Source organism: Atta cephalotes (assembly GCF_000143395.1).
Source record: "Atta cephalotes unplaced genomic scaffold scaffold00033, whole genome shotgun sequence".
NCBI classification, from domain to species: domain Eukaryota; kingdom Metazoa; phylum Arthropoda; class Insecta; order Hymenoptera; family Formicidae; genus Atta; species Atta cephalotes.
This window is the reverse complement of record NW_012130097.1, coordinates 2,868,590-2,888,844: the sequence shown is the minus strand read 5'-3', so window position 1 is coordinate 2,888,844 and position 20,255 is coordinate 2,868,590. Positions and strand designations below refer to the sequence as shown.

Genomic DNA, 20,255 nt, shown 5'->3' with positions numbered 1-20,255 from the left:
CCAACATTTTTATTAAGATAAGGATGTATGCTAATTTTAATAGTATGTTATGTACATATCTGAATACATATATGCATGGATTTATTAACAATATATGGACACATATATGTATAGCATTGCATACATCCGTTTCCTTAAAATAAACAAGTTAAAACTGATTGATATCGTGTATTCGGATAAATTTAGTTAGATATACTTGATTTTCTGGTGACTCTTATCCAAATTTTTAAAGATTAGTGTTAGAAAATAGGAAAATTTTAGAAAATTAAATTTGAAGAGGATATTAAGCGAGATAATGTGTGACAAAATGTGAACTTATAACAAGATCATTGATTTCTTTATTCGCACAATGTAAACTTACGCTACAACATGTTACTTAGAGCCTACGTATAATAAACCTAAATGATTGATACACCGTATATACAGAATCATACAAAACAGTTGATCCTCAGAGAAAAAAAATCTCGTCGGTGTGTAATTCTTTCCACACATTTCTCCTTCTCTCGTTTTCATGAATTATTTACATAAATTATTGCGCCTTTAGCAGGCGTTATATAAATAATGATAAATTCTTCGGTGTTTTCTGTACACGTCTCGAGAACGGCGGAAGTGCGCCAAAGATCGGCAGTTTTCTGCATGCGATTCTCGACATCGAGAAAGATAAAGCCGTGGTGATAGAATTACGAGCTATCGCACAGACACTCCGTTGATAGTGATTCCGTTTCTGTTGGAAACTGGTTCGGCCTCATAATGTCCGGATCTGCCATACATTCTTCTTGAATGACCGCCGTATCTGTTACGAATACATATCAATTTATAACACGATATCAATCTTATTTATCTTTTATTTTATTTATTTAATAATTAGAAAATAAATTTCGCGCACAGAAAAAAATGTTACGGCTGCCACAACTGGAAGTAATGATTTTCGCCTATCAATATATCTGGTTGTCATAACTGTAAGGTAGATGAATTCTTCTTTAAAATTATAATCGTTAATATATGTTATCACAATCGTATTGCAGTTTTTGTAAGTAAAAAATTGACGGGCGACTTTTAATCGTGGCAACCATAACCGTTTTTTTGTGTGTATACATCTTAATAAATTATACACCTTAATAAATTTTCCATTCACTGTCTATATATTTTAAGATAGCTTTAAGTAATTATCTCTTTATGTTATATACCGAGTATATACCGAGTTCGTTTGGAGTCGCACTTTTATTTCATAAATTCCTTAATTTTTATAAAATTTGGCCTATAGGATAATTTGATAAGAAGGAAAACTTTATTCGAATTGAGGTAAAAATTCAAAAATTCAAAAAAGTAGCTTTAATATGACGAACGGAATTTCGAAAAAGTAATTTGACTATAATACTCGATTTTAGGAAATTTTTAATTTCAAAGTAACATCAAGTTTCCAATTTTGCTTTGAAGCTCTTCAATGTAATGTTATGTAAATAGTTAATAGATATTAATTTCCAAACTGACTTTCAAACTCTGATTTTGAACATTGTGACAGAGCCTTCTTCATAGAGATTACTGTCTTTTTAAAATTCGATATTTTTATTCTATATTCTATATTTAGGCTGTATTCAAATCATTCAGAAATATTAAGAATCTTCTAAAACCGAGTTGCATAATCCGATTATTTTTTTGCAATTTAAATTTTAGAATTCTGAAATCAGAATCGAATTCAATTCTCTTTAGAAAGAAAGATTTTCATTAAGTTACTTTATTAGAAAGCTCCGATCCTCAAAGGATTAAAATTAGTTGATTTCATGAGGTTGTTATTTAACATGACAGATTCGAACAAATATGGGATAATTGCATTTTACACTGTAAAAAAATTACATATAAAATTACAACAACTATAATGGATAATTTTAGGATCCATTATTAAAAATATATCTTTATAAATGTGTAAAGTCATAACTTACAAATAATATTATTTTTTTTATAGTAATTAAACAATTGGCAAAAGTAAATTTACAATGAAAGTTAAATTTATAGAAATCTTTATATTTTAATTCGCTAACGAATTTCATAAAATTTTTCTTAAGTTATTTTTTGATATGTATAAAAAAATGTATATAAATATTATTATATATTATCATTATGTTATATGATATCACAAAAATTTATACATTTACATAGAAATTATAAAATATATTATTATTATTGTGTAATTTTTTGTCAAACATAAAAATTTATTTATTGGATTGTCCCGGAATTGGGTCGTGCCGATTTTGAAGGAAAATTGAAACGCAGAAGATTTAAATTTTTAATTTCATTTATTAAATTTAAATCTTTTGCAGCACGAACTTTCCGGACAACCCAATATTACACAATTAGAAATAAAAGTATTAATTTAAAAAAAAATAATTTTATATATTTCCATATATTATTTTTTACACCTATTCTTCATGTAATTTTACATACTTTTCTACAGTGTACGAATCGAATTGGTGCGTCTCTTTAAATTGTTTTACACAGTTATTTACCTGTATGCATTGCCACCTAGACTGTACGGATTATCGTAGAGACCATCCTCGGGGACGTTCTCGTACATGGTATTATGCGTGCCGTCATTCAATGTCGCGTAAGACATTACAGCGGCGTTTTGATCCTCCTTTCGTTCCGCAGCTTGAACATTTTCGGTGTTTTTGACTGGCGTAGCTTTTCGCCTACGAATATAATTTGTAAATGTTTTGAACAAAATGTGCATATTATCTCGAGAAACAATACTCACAGCCTAAGATAAATTAATCCGAGGATAATCAATATAAAGATAATGACACCAGCTCCGATACCAACGCTCGTGCCTACACCTTGAGGTTCTGCTATCTCATTCGTGGCTACTGCGAAACAACAATCATGTAACTGATTCAAATTTTTCATCGTATTTATTTCTTCGACGGGTAAAATAAACAATTCGTAACGTTAATAAGTTTATTTTGAGTAATCTGCCAATAGGTTTTTGATGAAAGATTTTTTTTAATACTTAGTTTTAAAAAACTTTGGAAATTAGCCGATAAAATTTGAAGATTTATCATAGTATAAAAATATCATATCTCAAAAGCGATATTATTTAGATATACATTTCAAAGATATGATATTGGTATCTTTTATTTACATTCGCATTTTGGTTCCTCGCTGCTCCAATATCCTGTGTCCAAACATTTTCTTAGAAATATGCCAATCCTTTCGTACTGTGGTAGGCAGTGATACTCCGCGGCTCCTCCGTAAGTCGTCGATCCATTCACTACTATCACTCTACCGTTCTCTATCGGTCCTGGATGCTTACAATCAATCGCTAAAAAGATATTGCGAATGAATTTTAAATTCTTCTGGTTCATCATAATACTTAGTTATATATTTATTAATTTATTATTATATGTTATATAAAATTATTTATACTGAGTGATATAAAATTTAATATCTTCAAAATTTATTCACAAAATATTTTTTATTCTTTCATATAACGAAATTATATTCATATAATGGGAATTTTGATTATGATGAAGATTATTAATATTTTTTACTAAATATTTCTTATTAAATTTTAATAAATACGCTGCCAAAAATTAAAATTGCAACACCAAAAAATAGATATTCGATTAAGAACGAAATTCTATTATCATTCATGGAGCAATATAAATAAACGATTAAAATTTCAGAAATTTATGTTTAGTATGAACTTTTAAATCTTTGTGGATGGACAGTTCTGTTTGTCCCCTTTTATTTAGTAAATTACTTTGATTTTTATGAAACTTGGTCTATGGGGTAATTTGATAATGCTTTATTCGAATCTGAGATTAAAAATGAAAATTCAAAATAATGGATCCAGTATGGGGGGACAGAATTTATAAAAATAATTTGATTATGACATAAAAAATTTTAGGAAATTCGTAATATCAAATGCAAAGTAACATCAAGTTTTCAGTTTTGATTTATAAAATATTAGATTGTATAAAATATTAAGATTATTAGAGTATCATAAAATTTAATATTTTTCAACAAATTGTGCAATAAATCTTTTTTAAAAAACTTTTAAAAAATCATTTATTCACATCGTTCTTCCTAACATATTTATAGATTTTCATGTTAAAATGATATTTTCTTCTTGATGTTGTAATTTATTTCTGGCAGTACACATTGTAACTTTATATACATATATTGAAAATAAAAATAATTAATTGAGAAATTCCATACAAAAACAAGCAGGCGTTGTTCCACTCCAAGATCCACTTTGCAAACAGATTCTAGTTTCGTTTCCCTCCATATAAAACCCACGTGGACAACTATAATGTGCTACACCACCTACACTATGAGTCGACACTTGCGTTGATAGCACACCAATTTTCTCCGGATCTCTACACCGTATTTCTGTAACATTGTAATTAATACTTTATACAATTTAACGACTCATTGCCATCTCTTAATTCCGCTAAACGAATATATTTTCAAATAAAATCATTAATATAAGAAGTTAATTTAAAATCAAAACATAATAAGATTTCGTTATTTATCTTTCACAATATCTTTCACAATCTTTTGGAGAATTAAGTATCTTCGACCGACCTTTACAAACGGGGGTATCACTGCTCCAAGTGCCATTTTCAAGACATAATCTTCTAGCAAATCCATCTAACTCAAAATTGCCATCGCACTCATAAAGTGCAGCTGCTCCATAATACGTTGCATTCGATGTCAATGTATAACGTCCATGTTGAATGTGTTCGGGTTTACCACAATCGACATCTGTCGAAACGAACGCTTGTATTAGATATTTTACATTTATTCGCATGTAAATATCGTGAACTGATTCTTCGATTACGAGATTGTGACAAATATTGTATATTTTATAATATTTCACAGTATATTACCGTTTTAAACAATCAGTTATTTGATTATAAAGAATAAAAACGAGTTTCTATAAGTCGTCAACAATTATCATTTATTCATTATTGTAACTATATAATTTAACATATAAACAGCTAAAATGGACTTTTCGATGAATAGGATATTTAGAGATACTTACAGACGCATTGTGGTACTTCGCCACTCCACTTTCCATTCTCCTCGCAGGTAGATAAAGGTTCTCCAACTACTTTGTATCCTCTTTCGCATCTATACTTCGCCAGGGCCCCAATCTTGTATGAAGTCGCGCCCGTGTTCGAATTCTCCGCGGTTCCCGTGCGAATCAATGTTCTTCCGTACATTCGATCATTTCCAGTAACCGAGAGAATTCCATGTTCCGCCAATACGGGCTCCGGGCAACGAATTTCTAAGATAGAAAATATAATACAAATGTACATACAAATGTACATACAAATTTTTATGATTGATTCTTCTCGATCGCTTAATTCCAAATTCTACTCTGTTTAGTCTAATTGTAAGTGCAATTACCTTCGCATTTCGGAGTAGCGTCACTCCATTGACCATTATCGAGGCAGTATCTCCTCGAAATTCCATTCAGTCTGTAATTCCTTGTACAACTATACGTGATTTCGCTGCCAAGATGAGTCGTATCGTTCGCGTAGTCCACTGCACCATTTAAAATTGGAAGAACCTTGCCACAGTTGATATCTATACGATAATGATTTCAATCAATAATTTTAGAAAAGTATTATCACAAATTAAATTGTCAAGGAAATATATAGGATGTCTGGTAATGATAAAGACTCAGTTTAGTCCGCTCACAAGCATTACGAACATTATTCAGAGAATTACCAAACAACCTGTATATTAAATATCAGTATATATTCTATGTAGAAGTCACTAAAAAAGTCTGTATTCGGGGTAAATATTGCTTATTCTACAAGGTATAAAATTCAAATTGACTTTTATTAGCATTTGAAATATTCTGTTTTAATTTTTGATAAAAGCGCTAATTTTATCAGAAATACATAATATATCTAAAAAAAAATGTTAAATATTAAATAATTTTTAATTTCTAAGTATAATAATGAAATGAAATAGCTAATATTGCTTGAAATCTGATTCAATTATAATATACTCCTATTTGCTTATGCTAATAAGCTATCTCCGAAGGAGATCTCGTTTAGGATGAAGGCTATCGACAATAAAGACACACACACACGCACACGCACATGCACACGCACACATATACACTTGATTTAAGTTGCTCCTTTCATAATTCAACAAGATTATATTATGCGAACGGTTTCGATGGAAAAGAGATATGAGAAAAATGACTTACACTCGCAGATCGGTACTTCTCCCGTCCATTCGCCGTCTTTGCCACACGAATGTCTCGCTTCTCCGTGAAGCAAATAGCCCACGTCGCAGTGATATTCGATAACACTGTGAACGTTTAAATCGTATCCTACTACGTATCCTCCGGTGGGCACTTCTGGTTCTTCACATGTTATTACTGCAAAAAAGATATTTATTTTCTTGAAATTGTGCTGAACTAAATAAACGAAGGTTTTTTTTGTTTTTTCACTAAAATTGTACTTTTTGTAAAATTATTTCTGTCGTTATAAAATAAATTCATTTTTGTTTACGTAAGCTAATTGCTACGTAAAATTATAAATAAATAATAAGACAAACATATATGTTCTCTGTGTGAAAAAATTATTCCTGTTTGTAAATTGATCGTAGCGTTAATTTTTATGAAAATAGTTAAATTATTTTTTGCATAGGAAGGAGTCTCAGTCTCTTCGGCAAATTAATTTTTAGGTAACATGTTTAGTAAATGATTCTTACGCTCGCATGATGGTGTATCGTGGCTCCACTTGCCCTCTTTGGTGCACTCTTGCTTTCCTTCGCCTACCAACCAATAATCCTGTTGACATGTGTATACAGCTAAGCTGCTTACCGTGGTCGTACCGTTAATTAGAACAATGGTTCCAAACTCGATTTGAGCCGGAGCCCCGCAGTCAACAAATCGACATTGCGGCGCTTTGCCAGACCATTCGCCACCGACATTGCACGTGAGGACCTTCATTATCAATCCAAGAGTCGCAATTATAAATTAACAAAATATTAGATATTATATTATATTATTTATAACTTATTTAATTTAATATAAATTATACATAGAAAAGAATTGCCAAATGCGTACTACTTAAGCAATTTTTTCTTATATTTTCCATGGTGCTGATTTGTGCGCAAGTGAACATTGGAAATTGTAGCTTGATGTTTCAGGCATCTATATTTATACATGTTTAACTAACAAGAATTTAATTTATTATGAATTATCTTTTTGTAATATGTTGTAAAAGACAATTTAGACAACCAATTATTAAAATCATATCTATAGGTTTTCTAAATCGTATTTTCTTTGAAAATATCAAATTTTTATTATGTATGAAAATAATTAAAAATACATCAGATTGATAAAAAAATCATTAACTAATATTAATGATAATTAACTAATTTTTAATTTTATTAATTTATCTAAAACAAAAGATCAAGTATTTAATAATTGATAAAGAATAATAATAAAAGCATAAGAACAATAAAAGCATAAAACTGACTTGAATTTATTATTTTCGTAATAAATTTTGTATTCATATCAATTATTGAATTTATTATTATCAGTCTTATCTTCTGGAAGTACGATTCAGAAAACTTGAAAGATTTATTTTTATAAAAATCAATTTAATTTTTATAATAATTGCATATACAGTGAATGTAAAATATTCTATAATGAATTTTAGTGAAAATAAATTCAGAATAAAACTGCCACATAATTACATTATCATTAGTTATGTTAATCTATTTGTTAAACTGATCAAAAATTAACATTATATGTACCTGATTTTTTTGAAGTATTAGCACGCATAAAGCAAGATGTAACCTTGTTAAATTTTTAAAAATTAAATAAATATATAATAAATATATAATGAAAAACTCAAAAATTAAAAAAATTTTTCGAAAAAGACCAAAGAGATTACAACCCAAGCTGGTTGTTTAATTAATTCGTATACAGAAACAAAGAAACATTATACGAACATTAATAACAAAGATTTTAATCTCTATTCTTAATGTTTAAAATTATGTGCATTTTATTAATTTTGACTCATGCTCGTTTTGACGACTATCCAAACTATTTTGCGATGGACCATTCCATCAGCAGATGTAAACAGTTGGTTCTACATTACTTAATCGCATCGCATCGTATGTCACAAGCGTTGTGATCAAGCTAGTTCTGATTGAATCGCAATGCTTATTTTAACATAAAAAGTAATTGCTTATATTAAATAATGATATAAAATACTGTTGAGATACGATTTAGGCAACCGCGGTACGCATTCAGCAATTTTTTCCTAAGAAAAAAAATTTCGCAATAACATTATGACAATTATAAATTAATGATTAGGACTCACATTATCTCCAAATAAAATAAATCCATTTTGACAAGAGTAAGTAGCAGTGGAACCCGCTCTTTTTCCGTTAGTTGTTACGATGCTACCATTCACTTCCGGTGGTTCAGAACACCAATCGACTGTAATTAGTTATGTAGTGATTAGAAATGCGATTTCATTTAAGCACGTTAACATGAAATTTTCTTCCAATTATAATTTATAACTTATAATTACATGATTTTGTACATATAAATCCATATTCAGAACACACTTTTATCGATAGATACGTGCTTTTTTGTCATAAACTTTAAACAATTATCTAGATATCAGATAAAAATAAATGACAAATATTTGATTATACTATTTATAATTATTAAGTAGGATTTCTCTTTCTTTCTTCCTCTCTTTTATGATAAAATTTACTAAAATATCACGCACATATTTATGAATAACTTATTAAAAAATGTTTGTACTTGAATACATTTAAAAAAATATTTTAATAGTTAAATGTATTTAACATCCCTTTCGAAAAATTATATACGGAGGATATCGAAAGTAGATAATGTGTGTAAATTATATACTTACACAAGCATTGGGGTTCGTGACCACTCCAGATACCGCCGTCGCCACATCTTCTTCTCATATCACCCTTCAGTGTGAAATTTTCTTTACACTTATAATCCGCAAAAGCACCGTACGTGGTTCTGTTGTCCAATAGCATGATAGCGCCGTTTTCTAAATTCGGCAGCGTGCCACAATCGACGACTGCGAAAATATTCAAAAAATGACTGAAGTCACGCGTGACGTACGTAGTTTACATTATTTGTACAAAATATAATATATATTTGATACTATTAAATAATACATCTTGAGAAATTGTATGAAATTATCGTAAAATCAAGCGATATTTATACAAAATATAGATCCAAGATTAAGCCATTATATTCAACGCTAATTACGTTTATAATCCTTAGATAGTAATCAACAAGAGTTTAAAAGAAAGTTTAAAAGAATTAATTAATAGAATATAAATATATAGTACACGTATATTTTCGTGTAATAAAAGCGGCGCCAGATAAGAAATCGAATGAATATGATGGACTTCTTTGAAGCGCTATTGAGTTACTTACATTTGCACGTGGGTACGTCGCCGTTCCAAGAACCACTTGGTTCGCACATTCTATTTTTCGATCCAATTAGCATATATCCATCCGGGCAAACATACTCTATCGTGGAGCCTATCGTTCTCTTGGATCCTATAATTATGGTATTTTCCGATTTTTCGGGACTGCCGCAGGTTGGTGATCCTGTGAATGGACGAAGCGTATTTTTTTATGAGACATTCTCGTGTTTTTCTCTTTTTTTTTTAATTCGCAGTCGAAAAGGCCAATTTTCTGGCGAGAATACCCGAACCGGATTTTTCTCTTGTTCATAAACAAAATTCTTCGACATCACTTACTGCTCTGACAGATCCAGTGAAGGTAATCGAGGTTGCAGCCGACGTCATTCCAAAGCCATCCACGACCTCCATCGAGTACGACGCAGTTTTGTTCTCCGTTATAGTTGTTCGGTTGGTCTTTGCCCCAGGATGGCTTTTGCACGATCTCGCCTATAATACAGTTGATTAATTTTATTTCGATATTAAATCAGTACATATTAATTCAGTATACATATGATATTTGGATCTTTTGTTATTATTTTGGTGTTATATCTTGTGAGGAAACAGCAAATTAGGATAGAGATTTTTTCGTTTATGTGTGTTCAATAATTATACATTAATAATATAATTTTATAATTAATAATATAAGTACACAGTTCAATAATACATTATATTTGTAATTTAATTGAGTATGTGAAACATTTTTTTGCAAATTTTCATATTATTTTAAAGCTTAAATTGAATATCCCCATTTTATAGCTCTGTATACATATATGCATTTTTGTATCGTTATCTGTAATGCATAATGATAAATTATATTTATATAAATTATGTACATTTTTGTATCATATTAATAACGATACATAAGAATATATACATATAATTTACATATATAATTAATTATTAATTGACATGTACTACACAAAAGATGTAATTTCCTGTCGAATTGGATATGATTATTAGACATTGGATTCTTATCTGCAATTTCATATTTTTTTGGAAAGCAGATTGGAAAGTAATATCAAAATAGAAATTTATTAAGAAAGCATAAAGATGCATTTTTATTTGCACATATCGTGCATATTTACATATTTGTACAAATTTGCATATTTTGTGTATGTCTGCAAAAAATATTTGCATAAAAATTCGATGTTTAATGATTATACAAATCTTCACGTATTATTTATCAAAAATGCTCCGATTGCATAATTTCATAATGATTCTACTCAATTCTATCTTACGATACAATTTGTTCAAATGACGGTTATATGATACTCAATTGGCTCATCAATACAGAACGAGACAGTTGTTTTATCGAACGCGAAATTCGAATACGAATTTACGAAATTGCTCTCCCGAAATAACGATGTCGTGTAGTTGTTTTGTAATTGTCGAATAATTGTCGGATAATGAATCGACAATCGAGTTATCGAATCTCACCCCAGGTTAGCTAATTCCGCCCTCCCGGCCTGATTCCCACGGATAATCGTTGACGATGGGAATAATTCGCCGAAATTTCAACTACTTACCGTCCACCCATCGCCATGTTCGTGCCGTAATCTGTGGTTCCTTCTGAGCCCCGATCCAGACTAATTGGGTCTTTAACTTATCCTTCCGCTTTTCTAGGTTATTCAGAATGAATACAGACGATATTCCCTGCGATATAAATTTTTTTGACTATATATAATACTATATAAAATTGCTATTAGTGATCTTTGTTTATTTTTAACATAAATATGTAGCACTCTATTTTCTACTTTTAATAGCAGGATTTATAGACTTGTTTTATAGACTGTCTTATTTGCAAATTGTTTTATATTGTTAATATACATACTTATAAACAATAAGAATCTTATTGGACCGTACATATGAAAACACAATAGGAAAACTGATAGGAAATAAAGGCTTATAACGGTCGAAGCAAAATTTTTAATGCTTCATCATTCCATATGAATTTGTACATATTATACATACATATATATTGTATTTGAACTGAGTGCCGAATTCATTTTTTTTCGGATTTAGAAATGCAGCTAAAGTAAGACTGTAGTAATATTATGATGCTCTGCCATAATTGACGCTTTGTTAAAGAGATTTTATATGCATCTATTAAAGAGATTTTAATGTGGTCCGTGCGAGCATCCTAAAACTTTAGACCATCAAAAGGCTTAGGACGCACGAAAATAGAGATCCAGATTCGACTCCCGGCTAAGATAATATTTTCCGCAATAAATAAATATATTTACAGATTTTCTACATATTAAGATTTTTTTTAATAGATATATTGAGATATATTGAGCATCAAATTTAATTGTATTACTACAAAAATTTAACTGTGTTTCTAAGTCCGAAAAAATTAATTCGACGCACAAACTACAAATAGAGTACATATATAGGTATATATGTTATACATTATTAATTACATATTAATATATAGACAAATTGACATGAAATTATTTAAGCATTAAAGATCTTGCTTTGATTGTTATGAGCCTTTATTTCTTATAAATATTTAAAATATTTAAGAATTATAAAATTTATTAATATAGAATAGAATCTATACAAGAAAATAATCTTGTAAAGAGGCAAATAAATTAAAAAAATGAATTGTAAAAACCTTGAAACCGTGAACGAGATCACCACCACGACCTTTACAGTAATTTCTTGCTTCTTCGAAGGAACCGCCTTTCTTCACCATGAATTCGTAACACGTAGAATTGAAGGCAGTTAAATCAGCGTCGGCAGGTGTGTTAGCATGCGCACATCTATCTATTGAAAATTCTGTGAACATTTGTTGAATATTTTTCATAAATAACGTTTCTCGACCGTTTTGATAAATGTATGCTTCTGATGATTTTCGACTTTTTTAATTCTTAATTATTTATTAATATCCTTAATTAATAAATGCAAAATTCATTGCATGAGCGTATACTATTTATTAGAAGAAAACTTTTTGAATTTGAACTTTATGAAAATTCTGAGCTTACCGTCAGTAGCGAAAACTTCCACTTCGCAGAGGCTCAAGCTACCCTCAACACCGACTAGTTGTAAAAAAACATACTGTCCCACGAGTGCTCTGGCACAGATGAAGGTCTTCGTGATACCCTCCTCTGCGAGTTGATTTATCAATATATTTGATTTATCAATATGTCTTAATTAAGTTGCTTTCGTTGTTTAGGGATTAATTAGAACTTAATTTGTCAATAAAGTTCAAATATATTATAGACTGTAACTTAAAATAAATAGCAGATTGTCTTTATATTCATAAAATAATTTATCAATTTTATATTTTTGCAATATTTAATATAAAATTTTTCTAGTATGTGAAGAAAAGATACAATAATAAACATCAGAAATATTCTGAATATTCTTTTGTTAACGGTTTGTAATTCTTTCAAAGTACTTACCAATAGTACCAGGAAACCAAGCGCACAGAGGATTGCGCTGCAATTCAGCGCTGCTGTTGCCCACTCTTATCTCAATATCCTGAAGAGGCTGATGACCTGCCGAGCAATCGATAAGTCATTTCTCCAGCTAACTCCAGAACAGCACAGAATATTTATTACTATTTATTTTTTGAAATATTGTATAAATATTTTATACATTTATATAAAGCTTTATTCGAAATATTATATTATTATATTATTAAAATATAGATTAAATATTTTATATAATGTTTATAATAAATATAAATAAATATTTCTAGTAAATATTTTTTATTTGTAATCTCTTATTAAGCATTTTTATAGCATTTACTATATTTACAATAAATATTTCATAATATTTATAATAAATAATTATGATCGGTGTGCAATCTAAAACCACAAAAATATTTACAAAATGTTCAAAATAAATCTTATAAATATTTATAAATATTTTATAAATATTGTGTGCTGTCTGGGGCTGTACTTATTAGACTTAAACCAATTTGTAGTTGCACGATAGAAACTTAAGAGAATCTTTGAAATATTTAATTATTTTATTTTTTATTCAATTTTATCTATGTTAAAATTAAGAATTTATTCGTATAGTTTTGTTTCGGAAAAAAGATTTTATTTACAGAATGAATTATATTCAAATATATATATTTGAATATAATTTAATCATCAATAAGAGCGATTAATGTAGTTTTTGAAGGAAATTATGTACTGCCTCTGAGAAATTCTGAATCTCCTAACCTCAATTTGTATAAAAATTTACTTATGAAGTTTCTATTAATCGATTCAAATGTAAAATAAATATAATAATACGCGGACAATTTACCGCAACAGCCTCGCGTCGTCACTCGGACAACCTTGACGGAATATGACTTGAGAAGATCGACTCTCCACCAGGGACTGGGTTCGCTCTGAGTTTCCGTGCATCTTTTCCCATCATGTTCCGTTCCGAAGTCACCATCATTACCGTGATTCGCGTTTCCACCCCTCACGGTCGTTGATTGGTTCGTCGGTTTACGGAAACCCACGTTCGTACCTATTGCACAATATTCTATTGCAGTTTCGTCATTACGGTATCTCTTAATTCAAACCACAAGAATCACAATTCCAGTTAGCTTCTATATTGTTAGTTTTTATATCTGCATGTTGCTTCTTTGATATAGAGTTAGAGTTATAGAGTTCATGAAATGCCGCTTGTGTAACGATTATTAATTACAGTTTAGTCACGATCATCAAACAAGTGGCAAAATGAATATGCTCGTTAATATCAGAACGCTTTTGACAATAACAGTAATTATCCTCGATGATTAGCTTAGCCGTCAGATGTCCATTTCGCCACTATTGTTTCACATTATATACCGGTATCTTTTTTCCGACGCATATTTGTTTCTAGAAATAATTTTTGTGGCGATCCATAATAAAAAGCGTTATTACACGGAAATAACGCGGATCGTTCCGCTACCGTTGAACAATGACAATTGTATTGTCTTGCGGTCATACTTTTTATATAGGGAAAGTCATGGAAGTCAGAACAAAGTCATTTTTTACGGTAATCGTGCAATTTACAAGAATTGTCACCAACCTAATATTATTTATATTGGATAATACGGAGAAACTTATAATTAAAATTGTATACATTATTTTTCTAAAAGATATCCCGGAACTATATTATCTCTTGGTCGAGAAATGTTTCGGGCAATTTGTTCGAAAAATTTGTTGGCGTAATTATTTTTAACAATTATGCAATGCAAATTGATATTTTAATTTTGGTGATTAAACAGTTTTCTATTATATGATAAAATTATCTATACACAGTAAAAAATTTTATTTGTGTAAAAAAAAAATCAATCTAAAACTTTGTATGAATTGAAATTTTACCATTTATCCGTGTTAATTTAATAGAGTGTTAATTTAATATATAATTGTGTTATTTAAATATTTTGTGTTAAATTATAAATAATACAAAAAATATAAATTATAGTTAATTTTTTCTTATAAGAGAATTAATGAGGCAATAGTGAGGCATTTTATATAAAGTAAGGGAAAGTAACTTGATTGGTATTTTAAGGCAGGTAGTATGGTGTCTTCTCTGTCGAAAATGCGAATCTCGTTCAACGACCCCTCTCCATGTCTGCCAGGCATATCACGAAAATGAATTCCGTTTCATTCAACGGAGAAAGTCGATTGCCGTCATCGAGACCGATAGAAAACGAATGCGATGATGGGCGAATTATAAAGATGTATATAATTAATATAATTAAAATTAATATTACGAACGATGAGCATTAAAAATTAGCCAATTTCATTAAAATATGTATTGAAATACTATGCCTCAGAATATCATTAGTCAGCTTCGATTGGAAAGAATCGATTGAAAAGAAAGTGAATACTCACCGCAAAACGGTAGGTCACCCTGCCATTTTCCTCGTGGACTGCACACCAAACTACCAATTCTGAAAGAAAGTAACAGTTATTGAACTGGAATGAATATCGAGCGTATATATTATCGGAAACAGGAACCGATCCACGAATATCACTCTCTCTTCAAACGTTACACAATTGATAAACAGGTGTAATTCCATTATGCATGTTATGCCATGGAAAATTTTTGTCGAGCCGTTGGAGCCGAAAAACATTACTTATAATTTTCTGTACATAATTGATGTAATAACGTACTCTGCGAGAAGGAAGTGCAAGGACGTTATAAGATAGCAATATTTGAACTCGTTCGAATTTTAAAAAGAAAAGAGAGAAACTCGATAAAAAGGTGGCTTTTGTATCAATTAAAAGAATTATGTAAATATGTTTTGAATTTCCGTAATCTCTGTAGATTTCTAACAAATTTTTGTGCCTCTTCTTTGTGTGCTTTGCGCCTAAGAAAAATTCCGATAACATTACAATTACACGTTCATGCGTGTAATTATTCGTTCCATATGATCATTTGCCAGATATGCACTAACGTCATGCATCATGGCGTGCAATATAATTACGTTTTATTAGTGAGCCTCCAGTAACTAAATCCGAATTGAACTAGTTAATTTAAATACCTACGTAAGAAATCCTTTTTCAGAGCGGAGAAAGGAATGTAGCCACCGGAATCTTTCTTATTGTAAACCATTGTCTCGAGTTTCGAACTGACGAATGTAGCAATGGGAATCTCTGTGTCCCTTTTCGATCTTTCTTAAATATTACTTCGCACCAACGTTCGAAAACAGAGAAAGTCAGCGGTCTATCTTATTATCGATAATCATCATTCTCGACTAGCAGCATGTATTTCGCCTACCAAGACCATAATGCACGCACTAAGATCACGCGTAACACAACCACTAATTTTCAGTTGCGTCCCTTATGAACGCGTTGACAGGAAAGTAATTTTCCTTCGCGTTTGTTTCGTAACAAAAAGCCAGTTCCCTCGCTTGTCATCTGCGTTTTGTTTCAGTCTTATATGATAAAAGTATACAGTTATTGACACCTCAAGTGTTTTCTTTCTTGCTCGTCATGCTTGTCAATGATTTTTTCATCTTCTTCGCAGCACAGAGAAACGAGAATCATTGTAATTTTATATTTTTTCCTTTTATATGATCTTAAAGAACATTACAAGAGAATGGTAACCGCGAAGAAAATAAAATGCAAATCCTTTACAGAAGAAGCGTAGCAGATGACGATGAAATTTCGTCATCATTTATTGAATCGTCGAATTAGCTTTAATTCGATTTATTGAATATTTTTTATAATATAATAATATTTTTCATTAATCATATATTTATGATGTTATCTAAATAATTTTTATTTGTTACTCTCGATATAATGAATTTCTTTAAGTTATCAATAAATAACACAAATCGGTGCAATTTAATTTAAATCAATAAAAAAGGCTTCAATGGATTGTTTGAACATCAATAGCTAATTTCTCAAAATTGTTATACAAAAAAATATTCTGACGTTGAAGAATACTAGTCTGACGCTATATCAAATAAATTAAGCTCTAATTAACAGTTTGTAAAGGTACTGTAAAAATATACGATATATTACTTGAAATCTTATATTTAAGATGCATTTCAAATAAATTTTTGACTTTTTTCCAAAGAAATGTTCCAGAACTCAAGAGTTGGAAATTTATCAATTATGCTAAGATTCTAAAAACGAACTATAAGTAGATATGATTTTTCATCTAGGATATTCCCAAGTTAAATCGTTAAAAAAATATGAATTTGGACTTCAAAACAAATAAAATTTTTTTTTAAGAAGTTTGCTTGCAAACGCTTTTAGAGATATTGACTTTTCCTAAGTTACAGAACTATAGAATTAAATAATATCGAAATAATCTAGGTTTATTCTTTTTATTGTTTTAAAATCACTTAAGAAGTCAATATTTTTTAAACGAAAGCGTACACACAGAGAAAAATTTTATTTGTTTTTACATCCTAAATTCATTTTAGGTTCATTTGGCGATTGAACCAAGAAATATTCTGTATATATTCTTATTAATTCTTTTCTGTTGCATATTATTTCTTTCTCTTTCTCTCTTTATAAACATGTTACCAGCTTTCTTTCTAATTTATTCACAACATATAAAATGGCACACCTCTCGATCTAGATTCTTTCCGGGAAAGCAATATTATCTGCGAATGTCGCGATGGACGCAGCTCCGTAAAATCATTATCATAAAATAAAATAATATATATTATAAATAATTCATGACGAGTAACTAATAAGTAACTAATAAAATTGATATTGCAATAGTCGACATTGTTATAGCTGTTGTTCCAATCACATACTGTATTTTTTCTATTAAAATCTATAGATTCTTTTAGAATTTTCATATAAATTCTAATATTTATTCAGCTTATTATAAAATACAATTTAGTATAAATTTAACAAAATTATAGAAATAAATTTAAAAATTCCATTTTTGCAAAAAGGCAATTGTCTTGTTGTAATTTTTCGAGGAACTATAAATTGATGATTTCTCTAATTTCTTCTAGTATATTATTCTAATATATTATGCACGTAAAAATATAAAACTTACCCAAAGAGTTCGTAGCCTGCATCGCAGGTGTATTTCGCTATGGTGCCGGGCGTCAAGGATTCATTAGACAACGACACTTTGGCATTCATCGGTACAGCCGGATGACCGCACTTCAGTTCTGTAATCAGCAAAATTACAAACGCTTAGCTATTTGAAAGCGAGAACCGCGCAAGCGTCCAACGGCATTTCGCTGATAAAAATATCGAACAGCAGGCAACCATCCATTACGTTTGTAATTTGCACGAAATCATTTACGGGAGTTCTCATCCTTGCAGATACATCCGATTCTTATTGCGGACAGGAATTGCGTTTACAAGCTTTTAATGTTCAAAGATAATTTCGTGAAATTGCACTTTAGTATATAGCATCCAACAAATATTAAGAAATAATTTATTTCTTAATTGTGACGATCTTAATAGCCGATTCTTTTCTGACAATTTTATTCTTATTTCTAATTAATTTATAATTAATTTCTAATTAATTAATATTCCAGTATTTGTATTACAACTGAAGATAATTGAAAATTGTTTGCTTCTTGATAACTAAAACTATGTAGAACCGGTGCATTGGCAGCGCGATGACGCTTTCAGATTTGTAACGCTTCCGTCGTGACTTCTAGCAATTGTAATTTACTTCGCGTCCGCCCGTTCGTAACGTTCGGTCGGTCTTCAAATTTTCAGGGCGTGACGTGAATCGAGTCAATCCAAAGTGGTTAAGATCATCGGCCGGTCATGCACGAAGAGGCAGACGGGAATCACACTCACGATAGCAATTTAAATAATAGCAAGAACCCGTTACAGCGATCTCTAGGGAAGAGTCTTTAAAGAAATGCATAGCACCGTCACGTATTTACAAATGTCATTATTTAAATCGCTGACTTGGTAAAGAGGATCAAATCCACATTTATTACCAGTAACTTTATAATCGATTCAATAAATAATAGAACGATTCTAAAGCGCGCGAGGAAATGCTCTTTAATTTTTTCGAAATTTCTTGATTTTGTTCCTTTCTTCTACTTATCTATTCATCGATTAGAAATAACGTGTACTATGACTTTTCGTTTGGGCGTTACTTCGCGAGTGGATTGGACGTCGTAGGAACCTTGAATGGGATCCCACGCACGAATTCCATTATCTATGACTACTATTCAATAGTCCTGCGATTTTTACGATTTGTGCGACTCTTATAAAAGCAAATAAATTCGCACAGTTATATATATATATATATATATCGGTTATCTATTGTTATATTATGACGATCATCTTTATACATCCTACCTTGATGTTATTTTTTTTTTACTTTTTAATCTGAGTGCAGTCACGTATATACGATCTAAAGAGAAAGCGCACAACTTTCAGGACACCGTGTACATCACGGTTAACTAGGCGAGATATAATGCATTCTTGAGAGAGACCTGCTGATGCGCTCGCATAAGGCGAACTTTTTCTTCATAGGGAAAGTCTATTGGATCACGATGGAAACGCGTCAAAGATTCGCAATTTATGTCCCGAATTACGCGTAGCAGCCGCATCGCACGACGTGAAATTCACCTATTTGTTCCTATTTCTATGGGAAATCCTTTATGGAGACTTTTTTACGCATTTCTCTCAGTGCCCTTAAACGCGAAAGCGCCTTTCTCACGTATTTTCAATCCCGTATGTCGCGTTGATCCCATTCGTCGTTTATGTTCTCATGTATATTCGATTTCCTTTAACCCTTTACAGTATGACGATCACGAAACCACTCTTTCGAACTAAGTACCTATGCTTTCAGATTTCACGCGTGTTGTTCCACTTTTCGGAATTATCTATAATGCACTGCGTTTTACTTTATCTGCTAGCTATTGGCTACGTTTGAAAACGTCGCTCGGATGCCTGTATTTGATTGATTGTTTTATCTTTATTACTCATTCAATATTAAACAAGGATGAAATGATGCATTCAAAACGTCGGATATTTCCGAAGCCATTATATTCACAGCCATTGTATTCGCATGACGTCGAAATCTTACGTCACTAAATATTATATTATATACAGTTAGTTAAAGACAGGCTTTGTAGAGCATGAAAAAAAATCGTGTGAAAAACTTTTTTTAATAATTAGGTAGGTAAAGCAATATTTTACATACAAATATATTTAATCTATATATATATATATATATATATATATATATATATATATATATATAATAAATAAATTAATTAATTAATTAATATATATACTACTACACTATATTATTTATTTACTTACTAACAACAACTAACTAAATTAATTAAACTTTAAATTAATTAA

At 30.2% G+C, this 20,255-nt stretch overlaps 1 protein-coding gene across 1 annotated transcript in view; it reads right to left on the bottom strand.

Moving 5' to 3' along the window:
• Positions 1-687: 687 nt before the first annotated feature.
• The window catches only part of LOC105621379 (sushi, von Willebrand factor type A, EGF and pentraxin domain-containing protein 1), a 35,698-nt gene continuing 16,130 nt past the window's right edge, over positions 688-20,255 (bottom strand). Inside the window, exons 2-22 of the mRNA XM_012202846.1 lie at positions 17,965-18,082; positions 15,330-15,388; positions 13,762-13,971; positions 12,906-13,001; positions 12,486-12,608; positions 12,116-12,279; positions 11,028-11,154; positions 9,799-9,948; positions 9,470-9,646; positions 8,925-9,104; positions 8,361-8,479; positions 6,736-6,970; positions 6,227-6,400; positions 5,413-5,592; positions 5,045-5,290; positions 4,585-4,764; positions 4,216-4,389; positions 3,137-3,316; positions 2,753-2,861; positions 2,505-2,687; positions 688-793 (exon numbers count right to left, since the gene is read on the bottom strand). Of these exons, the coding sequence (XP_012058236.1) occupies positions 688-793; positions 2,505-2,687; positions 2,753-2,861; positions 3,137-3,316; positions 4,216-4,389; positions 4,585-4,764; positions 5,045-5,290; positions 5,413-5,592; positions 6,227-6,400; positions 6,736-6,970; positions 8,361-8,479; positions 8,925-9,104; positions 9,470-9,646; positions 9,799-9,948; positions 11,028-11,154; positions 12,116-12,279; positions 12,486-12,608; positions 12,906-13,001; positions 13,762-13,971; positions 15,330-15,388; positions 17,965-18,082 (3,290 nt within the window). The remainder of the gene's footprint in view (positions 794-2,504; positions 2,688-2,752; positions 2,862-3,136; positions 3,317-4,215; positions 4,390-4,584; positions 4,765-5,044; positions 5,291-5,412; positions 5,593-6,226; positions 6,401-6,735; positions 6,971-8,360; positions 8,480-8,924; positions 9,105-9,469; positions 9,647-9,798; positions 9,949-11,027; positions 11,155-12,115; positions 12,280-12,485; positions 12,609-12,905; positions 13,002-13,761; positions 13,972-15,329; positions 15,389-17,964; positions 18,083-20,255) is intronic.